This window comes from Dipodomys merriami, unplaced genomic scaffold (genome assembly GCF_024711535.1).
Source record: "Dipodomys merriami isolate MVZ:Mamm:240054 unplaced genomic scaffold, mDipMer1.0.p SCAF_7, whole genome shotgun sequence".
NCBI lineage: Eukaryota > Metazoa > Chordata > Mammalia > Rodentia > Heteromyidae > Dipodomys > Dipodomys merriami.
This window is the reverse complement of record NW_027206290.1, coordinates 13,780,212-13,797,902: the sequence shown is the minus strand read 5'-3', so window position 1 is coordinate 13,797,902 and position 17,691 is coordinate 13,780,212. Positions and strand designations below refer to the sequence as shown.

At 33.2% G+C, this 17,691-nt stretch overlaps 1 protein-coding gene across 5 annotated transcripts in view; it reads right to left on the bottom strand.

Annotated features, from left to right (window-relative positions):
- Positions 1–17,691, bottom strand: part of Prkacb (protein kinase cAMP-activated catalytic subunit beta) — a 114,593-nt gene that overhangs the window by 11,793 nt on the left and 85,109 nt on the right. For all 5 annotated transcript variants that reach the window (XM_070007444.1, XM_070007442.1, XM_070007445.1 and 2 more), the window contains exons 5-8: positions 15,120–15,202; positions 13,192–13,318; positions 11,409–11,504; positions 8,152–8,274 (exon numbers count right to left, since the gene is read on the bottom strand). In XM_070007444.1, the coding sequence (XP_069863545.1) occupies positions 8,152–8,274; positions 11,409–11,504; positions 13,192–13,318; positions 15,120–15,202 (429 nt within the window). The remainder of the gene's footprint in view (positions 1–8,151; positions 8,275–11,408; positions 11,505–13,191; positions 13,319–15,119; positions 15,203–17,691) is intronic.

Below are 17,691 nucleotides of genomic sequence, written 5' to 3'. Positions count from 1 at the left end.
CAGTGGCTAGGCTTCTTTAGAATAAAGAATTCCTGGCTTTCAGTCTCAACTTTAATTACATACATGATCTGTGATCTAAGAAAAGCCCTTATACCTTTCAGAGTCTCAGTTCACTCAACTCTAAAATGATGTTAGTATGTTCTGTCCAGCAGGTAGGAAAACAAATTAGGTTAATGGCTATGAAACTGGCTTGTATTATCATACCTATTGTCTTGCAGGTACTAATTCAAATTATTTTTATTTTTTCAACCTTCCCATGAGATTATTGTAATGATCCAAAACAGAATTTTTGAACTGAGGAAGATACTTGGATGACAGCAAGGCTGTAATCTATGTTTATATTTATTTCCAAAATACTCAGAGACAGTCTACATTAGAAGTGTCACTTGGAATATATAGGAAGCTTCACTTTTCTAGTTGGATCATTTCCAACCTGTTAATTTACTGAATAAATCATTTAATTTTTTCTTAAGGTCTTAAGTTTGATAGAGGAAAGGAGAAAATGGATAACTATAATGTTATTTTGTAAGGACTACATTGTGAATACAGCTGTTACCTTAAAATACTTTGTCAGATTGCATTATGTAATATACATCTTACTCAGAAATAAGCAAACCAAACAGAATATTTCTTCTGATTTTTGAATCAATTACAAGGTCTTATACGTTTCAGTTTTATGCCATTTTATTATTTATAAATTTAAAAGAAAGTTACATCCAAAAAAACCAAACCAATTCATGCTGTTATGATATCCATGATTTAAACTCATTAACTGGTTTTATTGACTTTTTTTCTTTTAGAAATGCAGTAAGACCAAATCAAATATTTTTACACTGAGTTCAATTATAGAAATTATAAAGTCAATCTTTGTCGGATGGAATACAAAACTCTTGCTGCTGTTCTATAATTATTGATGGGAAAAAAGATTGTGTAACTAGTATAATTATCTTTCATGCATTTAGGACAAATTATACCAGGCTTAAATAGTTAAGGGTTTACACAAGCAATAATCAATTAACTTATTTTTATTTATATTTTATGCTGTTACTGGAACTTAAACACTGGGTCTTTTTTTGTTGTTGTTGTTGTTGGTCTTGGGGGCTGAACTGTGGGCCTGGGTGCTGTCCCTCAGCTCTTCAGCTCAAGGCTAGTGCTCTACCACTTGAGCCATAGCCCCACTTGCGGCTTTTTTCTGCTTATGTGGTGCTGAGGAATCGAACCGAGGGCCTCATGCATGCAAGGCAAGCACTCTATCACTGAGCCACCTTCCCAGCCCCCTAAATAAGTTCTTAAAGATCTGTAATAATAGCAAACGATCTATATAGCAAATTAGTAAAAAACAAAAAATGCTGGTATTGAGATTTGAACTCAGGGCTTGGGTGCTATGCCTGAGCTCTTTTGCTCAAAGCTAGAGCTCAATAACATGCTACAGCTCCATTTCTGTGTTTTTTTTTTAAACAGTTAATTTTATTGTCATGGTGATGTACAGGTAGTGAGTACCTTCTTGTCAAACATTGTTACCTCCTCCCTCATTTTTCTCCATTTCTGGCTTTTGTGGTCAGTTGGAAATATAAGTCTCTCAGACATCTTTTTTACCCAGGCTAGCTTTGAACTGTGATTCTCAGATCTCAGCCTCCAGAGAAGCTAGAAATATAGGCATTACTGGCACCCGGCACAACACTAGACACAGTGCCAAGCTCCACTCTGCCTTACCCAACCCAGGGCAACTTCAACCAGCCTATATTATATAAATAAAAATAAGGAGCTGGGACATTAAAATATTTACAAATACTGATATCATAAATAGTATCTGTAATCTCTTACTCTGCAGAAACAGTAGTAGATATAACAAACCTAAATGGTTGCAGAGTGCTAGTATAACCCAGCTTCAGTTCCTCCCTCCACAAAATGAGTCATACTGCAATCATTTGCCCATCAGACCACCAAAATGGGCTATCTCAAAGCAGATCTTAATAAAAATTTTAAATGGCCACAACCAGGTGCTTTATAAAAGGCTCTAGGCTTGTTTTAAAATTAATTTTATTTTGTTGTAAAGGTGCTGTACAGAGGGGTTACAGTTAAATAAGTAAGGTAATTTCTTGTCAAACATTTCTTGTCAAACATCATTACCCACACCTTGGTTTTTCTCCCACTTTCCCAAGCCCCACTACCCCTCACCCCCAAAGTTGTAAAGTTCATTTCCAACACAGTGTCTTGTGAGTATAACATCTGCATTGGATCACCCTTTGTCTTTAATTCACCATTTTGTTATTCCTCTATCATTCCCCAAATCAGATAAATGTTATATGAGATGAAGGGTACCAGAATCAAAAATAGTTACTACTGGGGATAAACCAAAGGGAAAAAGAAAAAAAGAAAGAACTCCATACAGTACATTAAAAAACAACAACACCATCCACAACAATAACAATAAAAAACCTCTTGTTTCCATATCTTGGAGTTCATTTTGATTAGCTTCATTTTATATGGTCATATGAACATAGCTATTGAGACTCTAGGTTTTATGATAGTAGAATGGTGTGTGTGTATACACATTTTTTCATGAAAATGACTTCTCAAATTTCCTAAAAAATGCATTAACAATGGCATCTTATAAAAGTATGTATAAAGTAGTCTCTATAAATGTGTATGACTTTAGGAAACACAATGTACAGAAGAGTTAAAATATGAGGACTGAAGGCCTAGTTTCTTTGTTGCTTTGTATGTCCCTCCCCCATGACATGATATAACCCCTGTTTTTACTGTATTTGATGTTGGTATAATTTGTGGAGGGTAGGGAAAAAAACAAATTGTTTAAATAGGGATACAGGTGGACCCATTGCAACAATGAGATGTACAAGTCGTTAGGTCGAAAAATGAACTTTACAACTTTGGCGGGAGAGAGAGGGATGGGAAAGGATGGGAAGGGGAAACGAAGGAGGAGGCTACAATGCTTGATAAGAAATGTATATACTCATTACCTTGCCCATGTAATTGTAACCCCTCTGTACAGGTTTTCACACACACACACACACACACACACACACACACACACACACACACACACACACACACACACACACAAAGACACTGAAGAAGAAGAAAAAAAATACTAAACTTAATCTTAGGCAAAAGGCCAAGAAGCGACAAGAAATGTACTTACTACCTTACATATGTAACTGGAACCCCTCTGTACATCACCTTGACAGTGAAATTTTAAAAAGGACCATATAAAATGATGCTTATCAAAATAAACTCCAAGAAATGGGAAAAAAAAGAACTGCTTACAAGTTGGTACATATCTGGAAAATGGAATGGTATTAGTTCCTTACACTGCATGAAACTTCCCTTAAAGAGAGCATGATTCACTGAGCCCTGGGTTGTTAGGACAAACAGTGTGCTCACTCTGGGAGTCTGGAATTTTAGTTTGTTGGGTAGAGGGTGCATAAAAATACTGGATCCTGAATGTCTAATGACTTTCACTGGTGTGCAACATTTCACAAGTGTTTTATAATTGGTTGCTAGAAGAATTAAGTACACCCATTGGGGAGGGCTACTGAAAGTTTGCACTTTGACTACTCTACTTGCTTTTTCCCTGTGCTGATTTTGGTTTGTATCCTTTGGCTTTAATAAATCTTAGCTGTGACTACCAGTTGTATGCTAGTCCTGTAAGTCCTGCCCGTGAAGCTCCAGTCTTGAAGATGGACTTGGGACTCTTCACACAGAAGGGAATGGCCATTTCACTGCTAAACTATTACCCTTCATGTAAATGCTGATTTCCCTGAAGAAAAAAATCAGCCAACTCTTGATCATTCAATATACACTTAACATTGATGTCCCTATACTTTTTGCAGTGTCTTCTTGTAAAATTTTAGTGTTCACTGAAAGTAGAGTAATAATTACATTATATATGGTGAAACTAAGAATTTTTTGAATTGTGTACAGCAAAGACTCTGAAACTATGGTATCCACATTACCTGATTACTTTATTGCAAGTATCATTTTTGAACATAATATTAACTTTTATATTCCCAGCTAGATAAGAGTTGCTGTGGAAACCTTAACTGCTTCTTGTCATAGAATATATGGTATCAAAGCATGAAATCTAAAGACTATGTACAGAAATTCAGAATATGCATTGCTTAGGAGGAGAAAAGTTAGTGTAGGATTATAAATTTTTCCTGTCAACTATGCATTTTTAAACCTAAGCCTTAATATGGCATGAATAATTTGACATTTAAATACCACCTCCTCTGTTTTTCTAAAGGCAAAATATGTGGAGGAGAGAATCTAACAAGCTGATTGATCATCTTTCTGTGCATTTAAAAATAAAGCTCAAGTTAAAATATTGTAATAATCACAATACCTAGCAATATAATGTTAAAATGTATATATTTTAGTGAGTCAATGAATGACTTAATAATGTTTAACTCTGATAAGTAATAGATACCATTATTATTTTTTTGGGGGGGGGTCCAGTCGTGGGGCCTGAACTCTGGGCCTGGGCACTGTCCCTCAGCTCTTCAGCTCAAGGCTAGCCCTCTAACACTTGAGCCACAGCGCCACTTCTGGCTTTTTTCTTTTTGCTTATGTGATGCTGAGGAATCGAACCCAGGGCCTCTGGCAAGCAAGGCAAGCGCTTTACCACTGAGCCACCTTCCCAGCCCCAGATACCATTATTTTTTATATCATGGTTTCAGAATGAAAAATATAATTGACATAAAGTACTACTGTTTTTAAATATCAGAAAAAATAATTCTAATTGAAGCATATATTTATAGAGATTATGTAATTAGAACCATTAAGATTTCAAACATGTGATCCAGAAATGTTAAATCAAAATCAGATTTTAATGGCTTGAATAGTTAAAGAAAATTAAAAACTAGTTAGTTTTCAATTTGGCTTTTGATTACTAACTTGGGAGATACTAGTTTTGTGATGTGGATAGGGAAACATTTCAGGTTGGATCTGAGTGCAAAAGCAAGCAGTTTTATTGGGAGTGTGAATATGATCAATATGTCACATCACACAGATATGGAAGTGTTCTTATGGAACAAAGGAGGGAGGCATGAAAATTGCTGTACTCAACACAGAGAAAAAAAATCTGGCACTGAACAAGAGTATTCCAAATAACCTGTCTTATTTCTAAATAAAGCAAGAGAAAAATAATCATTCCATAATATGATAGAATATTATTATTATTTTCCTAAGATCAAGTTTAAACTGTTATGATTTTAGGCTATATATAAATTACTGGATTCAAAATATTAAAATTTGATATTAAATAAAAACATTCAAAAACATAAATTTTCTTCACTTAGAATCATTGTCAAAATGAAGCTATTCATAATATTGATGAAGCCATTCATTTAAACTAAAGCATTTTTTCCTAACTAAATGTACATTTAGTTATGATAGCATCTTTGTTAGAAAACTTGATTTTTAGTTTTCTCATATTTCTTTATATGACTTTCAGCTTTTAGTCTCACTTGAAATGTAAACATTCATTTCTAAAATTCTTAAAAAATAAATCACTGCCTTGTTTAACTTTTCTCAATGTCTTATTTTGTTCATATTAAAAGTTCTTTTACTATGACTTTCATATTCTGTTAAGTGAAAAAGATGAGAAACTTAAAATCCAGAGGTCTACAAATGTAACAGGGATACTTAATTATTTAAAAGAAATAATGCATTTTCTTTCTGTGTTGCATTTTTCAGTGTAAACCTTTCAACACTTATGGCAGTTTATTTTATCTGAAGAGGTATTTACTTTTAACTTATGACATAATTGAGGTATAAGGTTTTTAAGTAGTGACCTAATTTGTGAATTCTGACCTAACATCAGACTTTGTACAGAACATGAAGCACAATACAAGAAAAAGTCCGTGATCCTTATAGACTACATAACAAGCTATGGAACTTTGTTGAGCTATTGCTACTAAGTCAGTGGTTAGACAACATTTTATAAGTAACTGTCTTTTCCTCTTTTTTAGCTATACAACTTCCATGATTTAATTTGGCATGCTGGCAGAATGATGTCTTTATATAATCCACACAGTGTAACTGGTGAATATTTAACACTATACATTTTAAATTCATGGATACTGAGATCAACTGTACATTAAATGAAGAACTTGAATTTGTGTGAGATAAAAAGTAGAGATTTGAGGGTGTGTGTGGGGGAGATGGGAAGGGATGGGAAGGGGAAGCAAAGGAGGAGGCAACAATGCTTGATAAGAAATGTATTCATTCCCTCCCCCACAGTATATCCCCTGCTTTCACTGTATTTCATGTCGGTATAATTTGTGGAGGGGAAGGGGAAAAACAAATCGTTTAAAATAGGGATACTGGTGGACCCATTGCAACAATGAGATGTACAAGTCGTTATGTTGAAAATGAACTATACAACTTTGGTGGGGGGGGGCGGGGAGGATTGGGTGGGGGGGGGAGGATGGGAATGGATGGGAAGGGGAAACAAAGGAGGCGGCTGTAATGCTTGATAAGAAATGTACTCAGTACCTTGCCCATGTAACTGTAACCCCTCTGTACAGTATTTTCACAATAAAAAAAAATAATACGACACACACAAAAAAGAAATGTACTCATTACCTTGCCCATCTAGGCTCCTCTGTACGGTATTTTCACACTAAAAAAATATATATATATTTAAAAAAGTAGAGATGTGACTAGACTTATTTGTGACTCAAAAGGTCATAAAACACAAAAAGTCTATATCACATCTCAGGTTAGTGTGATATCTAAATTAACGTCTACTTCACAGTCATATTCTAAATGAGACTATGTGGTCTAAAAAAAAAAAAAGAGGATGAGACTCACCGATAATGAGACCTGCTAAAATCGTTATAGGAAGAGGGGGCGAGAGTGATGAAGGGGCCAGTCTAATCAAGAGACCAGTGTAAGTAAGTATGGAATCCCTTGGACAGCTAGGATATGCTAACAAAAATGTTTGGAGAATAAAAAAGTGACAAGGTTAAAAGGTATAGCATATGCAAGAAAAGAAAAATGTCCTTTCCTATATACTTTTACATCAGTACTTAAGCCTCCTCTGAGAGTGTATCAAAGGCTACATGGTAGGAAGAATCAGGCTCATTTCTTGAAATCAACTGTGGTACTTTCCAAAAATATCTCAAGTGCACATAAAGTCAATGGTGACTGACTACAAACAAAATTAGAAATTATAAATGCAAAAGAAAGGAAGTTCATGCAGAAACTTAAACAAAACACTGTGACATAGAATAATGTTTCAAATTACTTACTACATGGCATAAAGCATCTCAGCAAAAGCTGTTGATTAATGAGAGTTAGGAGTAGAGATGGGAAAACAAAAATGTTGTTTTGACTAAAATACATGTATTTCTGAAGTACATATATTAATATACACTTGAAAAAAAACTTGAATAACAGGTAAGTAAAACAGGCTCTGTTTGAGGTAGGCAGATTCAACAGGAGTAGGGAGGGCAAATAGAGAAGGTAAATGAAGATGAACATGATTGAAATATTTTGTCTATATAAAAATAGAGCAATGACGTCTGTTCTAATTGTTTTAGAAGGGAGAATGACACAGGGGTTTATTTGATGGCATACAATATACATGGGTGGAAATGTCACAATGAAATCCTTCTTGGTCCAACTACTGACTAAAAGTCAATAGCCATTATAATCAAAATCAGCCCAAACAATTCTACAGAATCAGTTCTATGAATTCCTATGGTAAAAAGACTTACCTATTTCATGTTTACTTCTATTTTGTGGTATATGACATAATTAAAACCAGAAGTCTCTACTGAAAGAAAAAGGGCACAAAAATAGCCTCTAAAACTTTTCAAGTCCATGTCTACAAAACTGCTAATCTTTATTTACTTAATAGAATATTGAGAATTGTTACAATGACACCTTGCTTTGTAAAGAATATGAGTATTAAACACAAAAGTAACCTATACTTTGCTAGCTTGTTGGTACACCTGCTCTTTTTTTTTTTTTAACACTGAATATATCTATTTTTCCCCTAATGTAGGATTAACAGTCAGATAATATTATGTGGTTTCAATCCAAAAGCCCTAAAATTCATATGCAGAAATAAGGAACAGGAAAAGATACACAAGTGAGTAAGTGGTAAACAGCATTACTTACCTTCCCAGAAACAATCTTTTCGTAAATCTGAATTGGTTGGTCTGCAAAGAATGGGGGGTAGCCAGCTGCCATTTCATAGATTAGCACTCCTAATGCCCACCAGTCCACTGCTTTATTGTAGCCCTGAGACAAACCAATCATAGAGTCAATCAGTACTTAAATCACTAGAGGAAAAAGACGCTATTGGTAATTTCAAAATGATCTGGAAACTGCTAACAAGCTATAAAGAACAGGATTTTAAAAAGGAGAAAAACAGATCAGGTCAGATTTAGATTACATGAAAGGGAGAATTCTTTCCTTCCTTTTTTCCTTTTTTCCTTCCTTCCTTCCTTCTTTCCTTTCTTTCTTTCTTTTCTTTTCTTTTCTTTCCGGTCATGGGGCCTGAACTCTGGGCCTGGGCGCTGTCCCTCAGCTCTTCAGCTCAAGGCTAGCACTCTACCACTTGAGACACAGTGCCACTTCCGGCTTTTTTCTTTTTGCTTATGTGGTGCTGAGAAATCGAACCCAGGGCCTCATGCATGCAAGGCAAGCGCTCTACCACTGAGCCACCTTCCCAGCCCACTAAAGGGAGAATTCTAGATATTGAAATTGGGTATTGGAAAGAATTACTAATTCCTCTTCCTAAAATCATGAAGAATATTATTGACAATAAAATGTCTTCTACTTTATTGTGATAACTGTTGCTCAACAACAGAAAGGGACATAAACCAATTTGTCTTTTAAGGCTTATTATAGGCCCATCATCTTAAGATCAGGTTTCCAGGAGCAAATCTAGAAAGGTTTAATGTTTTGAAACAAAATAGTGTACTGAAATAGTAAATAACAAAATTGACTTTAAAATATTATACACTCTTGGAATTAGGACTGTGAATATAGCACGGATAATCACATGTACATCACAGCATTTTGAGAAATATAAAGTATACTTTTGCTCTATACTGTTCTATTCAACTCTAAAATATATTCAGGAAAGAAAATGAACTCAGGGTTTTGAGAGGTGTATAACAAATGGAAAGGTATATCATGTACAAAGGGAATAATGAAAAGAATATACTTGCTGTTAACATCAAGCTTACTAGAATTCACACACAGAAGTATTTATAAGCTCATAAATAATAACATTTATATATTTCAACAAAGTTTGCTATCAACTATGATCTGTATCAATTAGCCCCCAAAATTATGGGAAAAGTAGAACTAGCAATTATCTGATCATGGAAAGAAAGAAGTTTAGTTCTTCCCAGATCTTCTATTCTGTCTTTGAACAGGCTCTCGGATCAGTATCACTACTCCTCACATTCTACCTTTTTGTCAGAATATTAGCTTTACAAATGACTTAGTTTTCCAAGATATTAACAAAAATACAATAACATAATGTAGAAATTTCCTTTTTATCTTTTTTCTTAATTTTGTATTTTATTAAAGGAAGAAATACTATCATAGAAAGAACTTTACTAATAGAATTAGGCATTGATTTTGTTTAACTCTTTCATTTCTGTTATAAATTCTATGCTAATGTTTATAGTAAATGTCAGATAAAAGTAAATATCATAGGTATAGAGAACTTAAAGAAATCAATAAGCCATAAATAATATGCAAAGAATATAGACAATTTATACACATACAAAGAAATACTAAATGGCTACTAAGCATTAAAAATATATAATAATAATAATAATATGAATATAAGAACAATGACATCATTTATTTCCCATTAAGCTAGTAAATATTTTTTCTTTTTTTTTTTAAGCCTGAGATTGGGACTCAAACTCAGTACCTGAAGCTTTACTCATTGGCTAGAGCTCTACCCACTGAATCATGCGTCCAACCCCTAGTAAATATTTTTAAAATGATAATGATCTGTGCTGGAAAGGAGGTAGTAAAATAGATACTATCTTACACTACTGGTAAGAATTAAAATGGTACTATCTTTTTGGAGAGCAGCTTGGCAATATACATGAAGAGCCTTAAAAATGTTCATGCTCTTAACCTAGTAATTGCACTTGGGGAATCTATCCTAAGGAAATAATGTAAAATACAGAAAAAAAAATTAAGCACAGAGATGTTTTATTGCAGTGATTTCTAACATAAAAAGAAAAATAAAACTAAGTCAAATCCCCAATCATAAAAACAATCACCAAAAAAACCTAAAAGATAATCTAAAATAATCAATAACAGATGAATAACTGCTATATATGTTTGTATACAAGGATTAGCACCACAAAACTAAAAAGGATGCATTATTGATATTATGCATACAAAAAAAAGCCAGACACAAAACTATAAATGCACTAAGATTTCAACTAGGATAACAGGCATAGAAAAAAATATGCCCAAATGCTACTTTGGGTGGTGAAATGTTTCTGCATCTTCAAAATTTATACAATGAACATCTACTTTCACAATATATAAAGTATTGTGTTTTGGTGCTTATTTTTTTGTGGGTACATTATTTGTTAAATGCATTTAAAGAAATGTGTTAACAGAAATGATAGATTATAAAGCACTAAAAAGACTATATATGATTTAAATTACGAGAAATATTAAGAGGAAAGCTAATAGGAATATTTTATTTTTTTTTATAGTCTCACACTTTTGTAGCCAAATTTGAATTTGTTTATGACCTATCAGGCATTTCTTATATCTTCTTATTTCCTTGCTCCTTTATGCTCAATTTCTGCTAACCTGCTCTTTCTAGCTTGAGTTTCTTTACCCTTCTATATTAAGGGCTGGCAAGGAAACGAAAGGAGAAAAACATTCTTTTAAATATAGTTATAGTTTCTCCTATATTTTGTCATTCAGAAATAGAATTTCTTTCAATAACACTGAATCTATTCATTATATTTAACATAGAATTAAAATAATTTTCATATATTCCTTTTATTTAAGTGATAAATTTGAAAAAGGAAGAACTGACAATTGATCCATAGCATGTCTATGGATCTTTTAAAGAGATAGGCGGAATAAGCCTTCTCCACCTCCAGTTACTGGGAATAATTATGAAGACTATGATTTTGGTTTCAAGGCATGGAACTAGAGTTAAATTTATTCACTTAAATTCTCTAAGATCCAGAGTTAAAACTGACAGAAGATAGGGGACTACTAGTAGAATATAGATAATTATTTAGAAATAATGAACAAATATGCTTAAAATTACAATTTAGATCAAATAAAAATACATACTATTTAGAAAAATAAACTTTTTTTAACCAAAGTCTCATATTGTTATTTCCCATATATGAATATTAGGAATATACCTTGCTGAGGATTATTTCTGGAGCCAAATATTCTGGAGTGCCACATAATGTCCAAGTTCTACCTTTAACTCTTTTGGCAAACCCAAAGTCTGTAACCTATAAAAGAAAAAAAATTGTGAAAATTTATTACTTTACAATAAATATGACTGCTGTACCTCAATGGAAAATTAACAATTCAGGATTCAAGTGAAAGCCATGAAAAAGTGGGAAAAATTAAGTCAGTATAACTGAGACTAATTTGTGAAGACAACTATTTAACAAACAAAGGATAAAACAATCCAAACTGCAAATTCCCTCTCTATCTCAAAAGAGACAAAGAAAAAAAATAGAAAAAAAATTAAGCTTCAGTCATTATCATAAGATCCTAGGCCCAACGAACAAAAAAAGTAAAATAATAGCTTGATAAAAATCCAACAACACTGAATTCCTAAAGTCTGACCTGCCTTCTGCCATTAACTCCTATTAATGAAAACAATAATAGGAGAAGTATGATAAACAGGTGACAAGGCATATTCTTACTCTAGTAATAGTCCTTTATTGGTCTTATATTGGTAGTCACAAGGCCTTTGGCAATTGTACAGCAGTGATAAAGAACATTGGCCGTTAGCCAGGTGCTGGTGGCTCATGCCTGTAATCTTACCTACTCAGGAGGCTAAGATCAGAGGATAGTGGTTCAAAGCTAGCTTGGGCAGGAAATTCCATGAGACTCTCATCTCCAATAAACCACCAAAAAACCAGAAGTGGCCCTGTGGTTCAAGAGGTAGAGTGCTTGCCTCCGCCCCCCCCCCCCAAAAAAAAAAAAAGAACATAGGCTCTGGACCCAGATTGCCTGGGTTCAAATTCTGATTCTACCATATACTGTTTGGATGACATTGCTATGTATTACTTTTATTATCCTTAAAATGACAATAGAGTATTACCACTTTAAAGGATTATCAGCAAAGAGATAATACAGGTTCAACATCCTGTTCAAAATGCTTGGGACCAGAAATGATTGATATTTTGGATTTCTCTAGACCTTGGAATATTTTTACATACACAATGAAATATTTGTACTGGTTTCCAAGTCTAAACACAAAATAAATTTATGTTTTATATAAACTGTATAGTGACAACTTGAGGGTAATTTCATAAAATATTTTTAGCATACCTGCATTTTAACTGTACTCATTACATAAAGTCACATGCTCATGGGATTTTTCTATTTATGTCAGATGTTTCATATTTACATATTTTGAAGTTTTGATATTCAAATTAGGCAATGCTCAATCTGTACACATAGAACACTTGGAATATGTCTGGTACTGATGAGTACTCAGAAATATAGCTAAGGGCTTCCCTGGGAAGGTGCTCAGTGGTAGAGTGCTTGCCTTGCATTCATGAGGCCCTGGGTTCAATTCCTCAGAACCACCTAAGCAGAAAAAACCAGCACTGTAGCTCAAGTTGTAGAGTACTAACCTTGACCTAAAGAGTTGAGGGAGAGTGCCCAGGCCCATAGTTCAGGCCCCATGACCGACAAAAACAAAAAGGGAAAGAAAAGAAAAGAAATTCAGCTAATATTCCTTATGTAGGAGTCTAGGCTCAGTTTACAACTACACAGTATAACACATATAATCAGGTTCTACCCTTGATGTGATTGTTGAAGCAGAACTTTAAGCTCAGTTTTAGATATTACAAAGAACTGTTTCCTTTACAGAAGGAATTTAGTATGGATAGCTGGAGTTAAATGAATTGCTTAGTATTTTTGTTATGTACACTGTAATATCATGTGATCAAGTCATACCTGGATATAACCTTGATGGTCAATTAAGAGATTTTCAGGCTTCAGATCTCTGTAGATGAGGTCTAATGAATGGAGGTACTCAAATGTTAGCACTATCTGAGCTGCATAAAACCGTGCATGGGGTTCACTGGAAAGAAACAAAGTATTTATTTTTGTAAAATGAGTAACAATTACTAAGTAGACTATAAACAAAAGTTAATATGGGGTGGAGGTATTTTGGGAAATAAAAGCATTTTTGCTTTCAAATGTTATGCACAGAATTTTTTAGTTTTCAAATGTTTAGTAAATTTCTAAATTGTCCTCAAAGAATACTTTAATACAGTCTGAGGATATATTTTCTTCTATATATCTGTAAATGTTAGATTACATTCTTATGTTGAAGAAAAACCTATCTTTAAAATCATCTTGCTGTAAATCACTAGTGCTCATATTAGATAGCAATATCTACACAGGTAATCTGATCTTGAAAATGATTTTTTTAATGTGTTAACTAGAATATCTACCAGACATACTGCTACAGTTAGTAGGCTCCATCTACTTTACTGATAAATTTCAAGAGCTTTTGCTTAAGGATTTACATTATATAGACTAACCTTTTAATTGCATGAATCTGAAGATTAATAGTACCCATTTTTCATGTCACAATTTGCATTATTTCAAAAGTATGAACCCACTGTCTAATTTGAATTATAGTTAATTTTCTAGAATATTCACTAAGTTCTGCTAATACCTGTCAGATTGTAATGATTTCAGATTTCTTTCTTTAACCTGAACTATTAATAGAATTTCTCTCAGGATGTCATTAATTTGATCTATAGCAAAAGAAACAGAAATTTCAAAAAAAATTATATATATATGTATATATACACATATATATGCTGTTCTTTTTGATTGTCACTGTATTTTCCAGGTCTTAGACTGATTCATATCAGGATCTCGTAAATATTTATGAATGATGATTATGAAAAGAAAAATACTTTTCAACCTCCTCATCTCAACAATGAAACAACTTATATCCTTTGTCAAGGTACAAAGAGGAAAACTGCAAATAGAGACTGGAAAACATCTCCGGTTATTACAACGTGCCACTTTAAACTTGGAAGCATGGATATGAGAAGCTCCTTTCTATTTTCTATGGGTATCAGTAAATCAGATTACTCACCATCAGATACTAATTAGCTACCATTGATGTTTGATTGAAGAAATACAGCATATAGATTTTAGTCTAATTGTTAAAAGAGTAAAATGCTCTAAAATCAATTTGGTATTGGGTATTTCTACTTAACATTGAAGAGAATGCAGGAAGATAATTTAGAACACTGTGGTTTGAAGTTCAGATATCTTCTAAGTAGATACTGGACATGATTCTACTGATTCTGATTAAATCCAAGCTAAACAACTATTCAATTTCTTATTGCCTCAAAGTTTCTAAGGTGGTATAAGTAGTATTTAGAGTACATATATCAAATGTGTAAAAGTTTAGAAAAGACAGTGTAAAGAAGGAATTGTTTCAGTCCACTTGTTTCTTTATAGGGCAAAGTCAATATGATACCATTATTATTTCAAAAAATGTATTTTTCATCCTGCCCTTACAAATCTGTTATAAAGAATATATATTGTACATACTATTATTTCTTCAATGCTTTAATTAATTTAAGTAATGCTTTAATTTTTGAATTTTCTAGAAACTTTAAAAATAATATCACAACTACCAGTGGAAGAATTTTTAAGTTGGTTTTACAGTACTTTCATTTGAATTTTAAAACACATACATTCTGTAGCCTCTTATAAATGTTTTTACCTAATACTTCTTGTAGCCAAAATTGTGGTTAATTAACTACTTTTATCATTGGAATTCAATTATAATTTGAGTTTAAAACAAATACTAAAGCTAATGAAGACTTAAGGAAGGGAAAAGAATTGGTTACCTGAACCTTCCAATTCTTCTTAGATGTGAAAACATTTCACCTCCAGGAACATATTCCATAACCATGTATAAGTTAGAATTATCCTATGGAACAAAAGAAAATAAGTCAAAATTATTAAATCTAGGCAAAGTATTTCAAACTCGTATCATGTGAGAATATGACCCTTATCTCAACCTCCTCCTTACATGATATTCTCATCACAAATTACTTTAGGGCTTGTGCTGTTCTTGTTTTTCCAAGAACACTTAATTCCTGAACAATGAAAATGTACAATGCTAAAGAATACACAAATAAATTGTAAAGCCAAAAATATAGCAGAAAAAAGCTTATGAGAATAATTATATATTCTGTCCAAAAGGATAGAGGTTTTCATTTTTATTTTTGCCTGTCCTTGGGCTTTAACTCAGGATCCTGGCTGGCATTGTCTCTGAGCTATTTTGCTCAAGAGTAGCACTCTACCACTTAAGCCACAGCTCCATCAGCCTTTTTTGGTAATTAATTAGAGATAAGAATCTCATGGACTTTCCTGCCCAGGCTAGCTTTGAACTACAATCCTCATATCTCAGCCTCATGAATAGCTAGGATTTACAGGTGTGAGCCATCGGTACTTGCCTGAGAACAATGGTTTTAATATCTTAAATACATAGACATTTATTTGATTTAAAGAACAAAAGGGTAGAACAAAGTCAAACGTTTCTTATGATTCAATAGTGTAGAGATGACAAGTATCATTTCAAAGAACTGAAAAGCTTCCAATTTAAAAAATAAATCTGTCCTAAACTATTACACACTTAAAAGTGGAACAAAGGGGGCTGGGAAGGTGGCTCAGTAGTAGAATGCTTGTCTTGCATGCATGAGGCCCTGGGTTTGATGGCTCAGCACCACATAAGCAGAAAAAGCTGGAAGTGGTACTGTGGCTCAAGTGGCAGAGTGCTAGCTTTGAGAGGAACAGCAAAGGGAGAGTGCCCAGGCCCAGAGTTCAGGCCCCATGACCACCACCACTACCACCACCACCACCACCAACAACAACAAAAAGTGGATCAAAGACTGTTCTGTATGTACATTGGAAGAGTAGAATATAAGTTATGAAATAAAATGATCAGATATTATAGAAAGGTTTAAGTGAAGTAGAAGATATGTTTAGTATACTCATTTGCATAAATATAAGACTTGCTAAATAAGGTATTACTATGTTTCTGTATCACTAAAATATTTGATTTTGTATTATTTTCTCATGAAAAATTATATATCCCCTTGAACAACTGTTCCAAGGAGAAATAAAACTTTCCAATGTTGTAAAGCACAATAGGATTTAAATACTTAAAACCTAAAGATATTTCTTTGCTGCTTGAGTTTCATCTCATGTAAAATTCTTTTAAAATTATCTGTGTTCAATGTATCTTGATCAGAATCACCCCTTCCATCATTCTGCAACCCCATAACCCAACCCCATTTATCCCCTCAGGTTTTCTAGAATGATAACTTAGTATTATGACTATATTCTCCCACCATTCTTTCTGTTCATCCGCCTCCTCCCTTAACCTCTAACATGTCTAAACAATACTAATTTTCTGATATTCATTTATTATACTGTGTATTAATTATTCAAAGGTGTTACATTATGAAATGTACCCTTGTGAATATCAGTCAATTTGATAATGTATGCATCTATATGGTCTTAAATGTTATCATCTTTGTATTTTAGAGCTAACTACAATATAAGAGAAAACATGCATCCTTTGTCTCTCTAAACCCGACTTACTTCACTCAGCATAATTTGTTCCAAATCCAGATTTCCTGCAAATAACACTCTATTAATTAATATTAAATATTAATATAGAGATGTATATATTATGTATAGATGTATACATGTACATGTGTATGTATGTGTATGTATTTCACACTTTCTTGATCCATTCATCTCTTACATGACATCTATTTCCATAATTTGGCTATGAATATTGCAGCAATGAAACATATACAAGTGTCTTTATTGTATCTCAACTTGCAATCTTTTGGATAAATACCCAAGAGTGGTGTAGTTATATTTGTAGTTTTTGACAAATCTCTATCCTGTCTTCAATAGTGACTGTACTAATTTACATTCCAAGCAATAGTGTAATAGTGTCCTATTTCCCCCCACATTCGCACCAGCATTTGTTGTTATTTATATTCTTGATGATGGCTACTCTGACTAGAATGAATTAAGATAAAATATCATGTTGTTTTCATTTACTGGCCATTTTCACTTCTGAGGAGTGTCTGTTTAGTATTTTTGCCTATTCATTAATTGGGTTATTGATTCTTTCAGAGTTTAATTTTTTGAGTCCTCTGTATATTGTGGTTATTGGACACTTTTTTCTGAGAAGTATACAGCTGGCACAGATCTTTTTTCATTCTATAGACTATCTTTTTAGCTTAGTAACTATATCCTTCACTATGCAGCAGCTTTTCAAATTAATGCAATTTGCCAATCCTCTCTCCTTTTTGCTAAGAACCTAGATTTCTATTCATGAAGTTCTTGCCTGTGCCAAAAAATTTTGTTGCTTCTCTTGGTCCTTCCTGTAATATT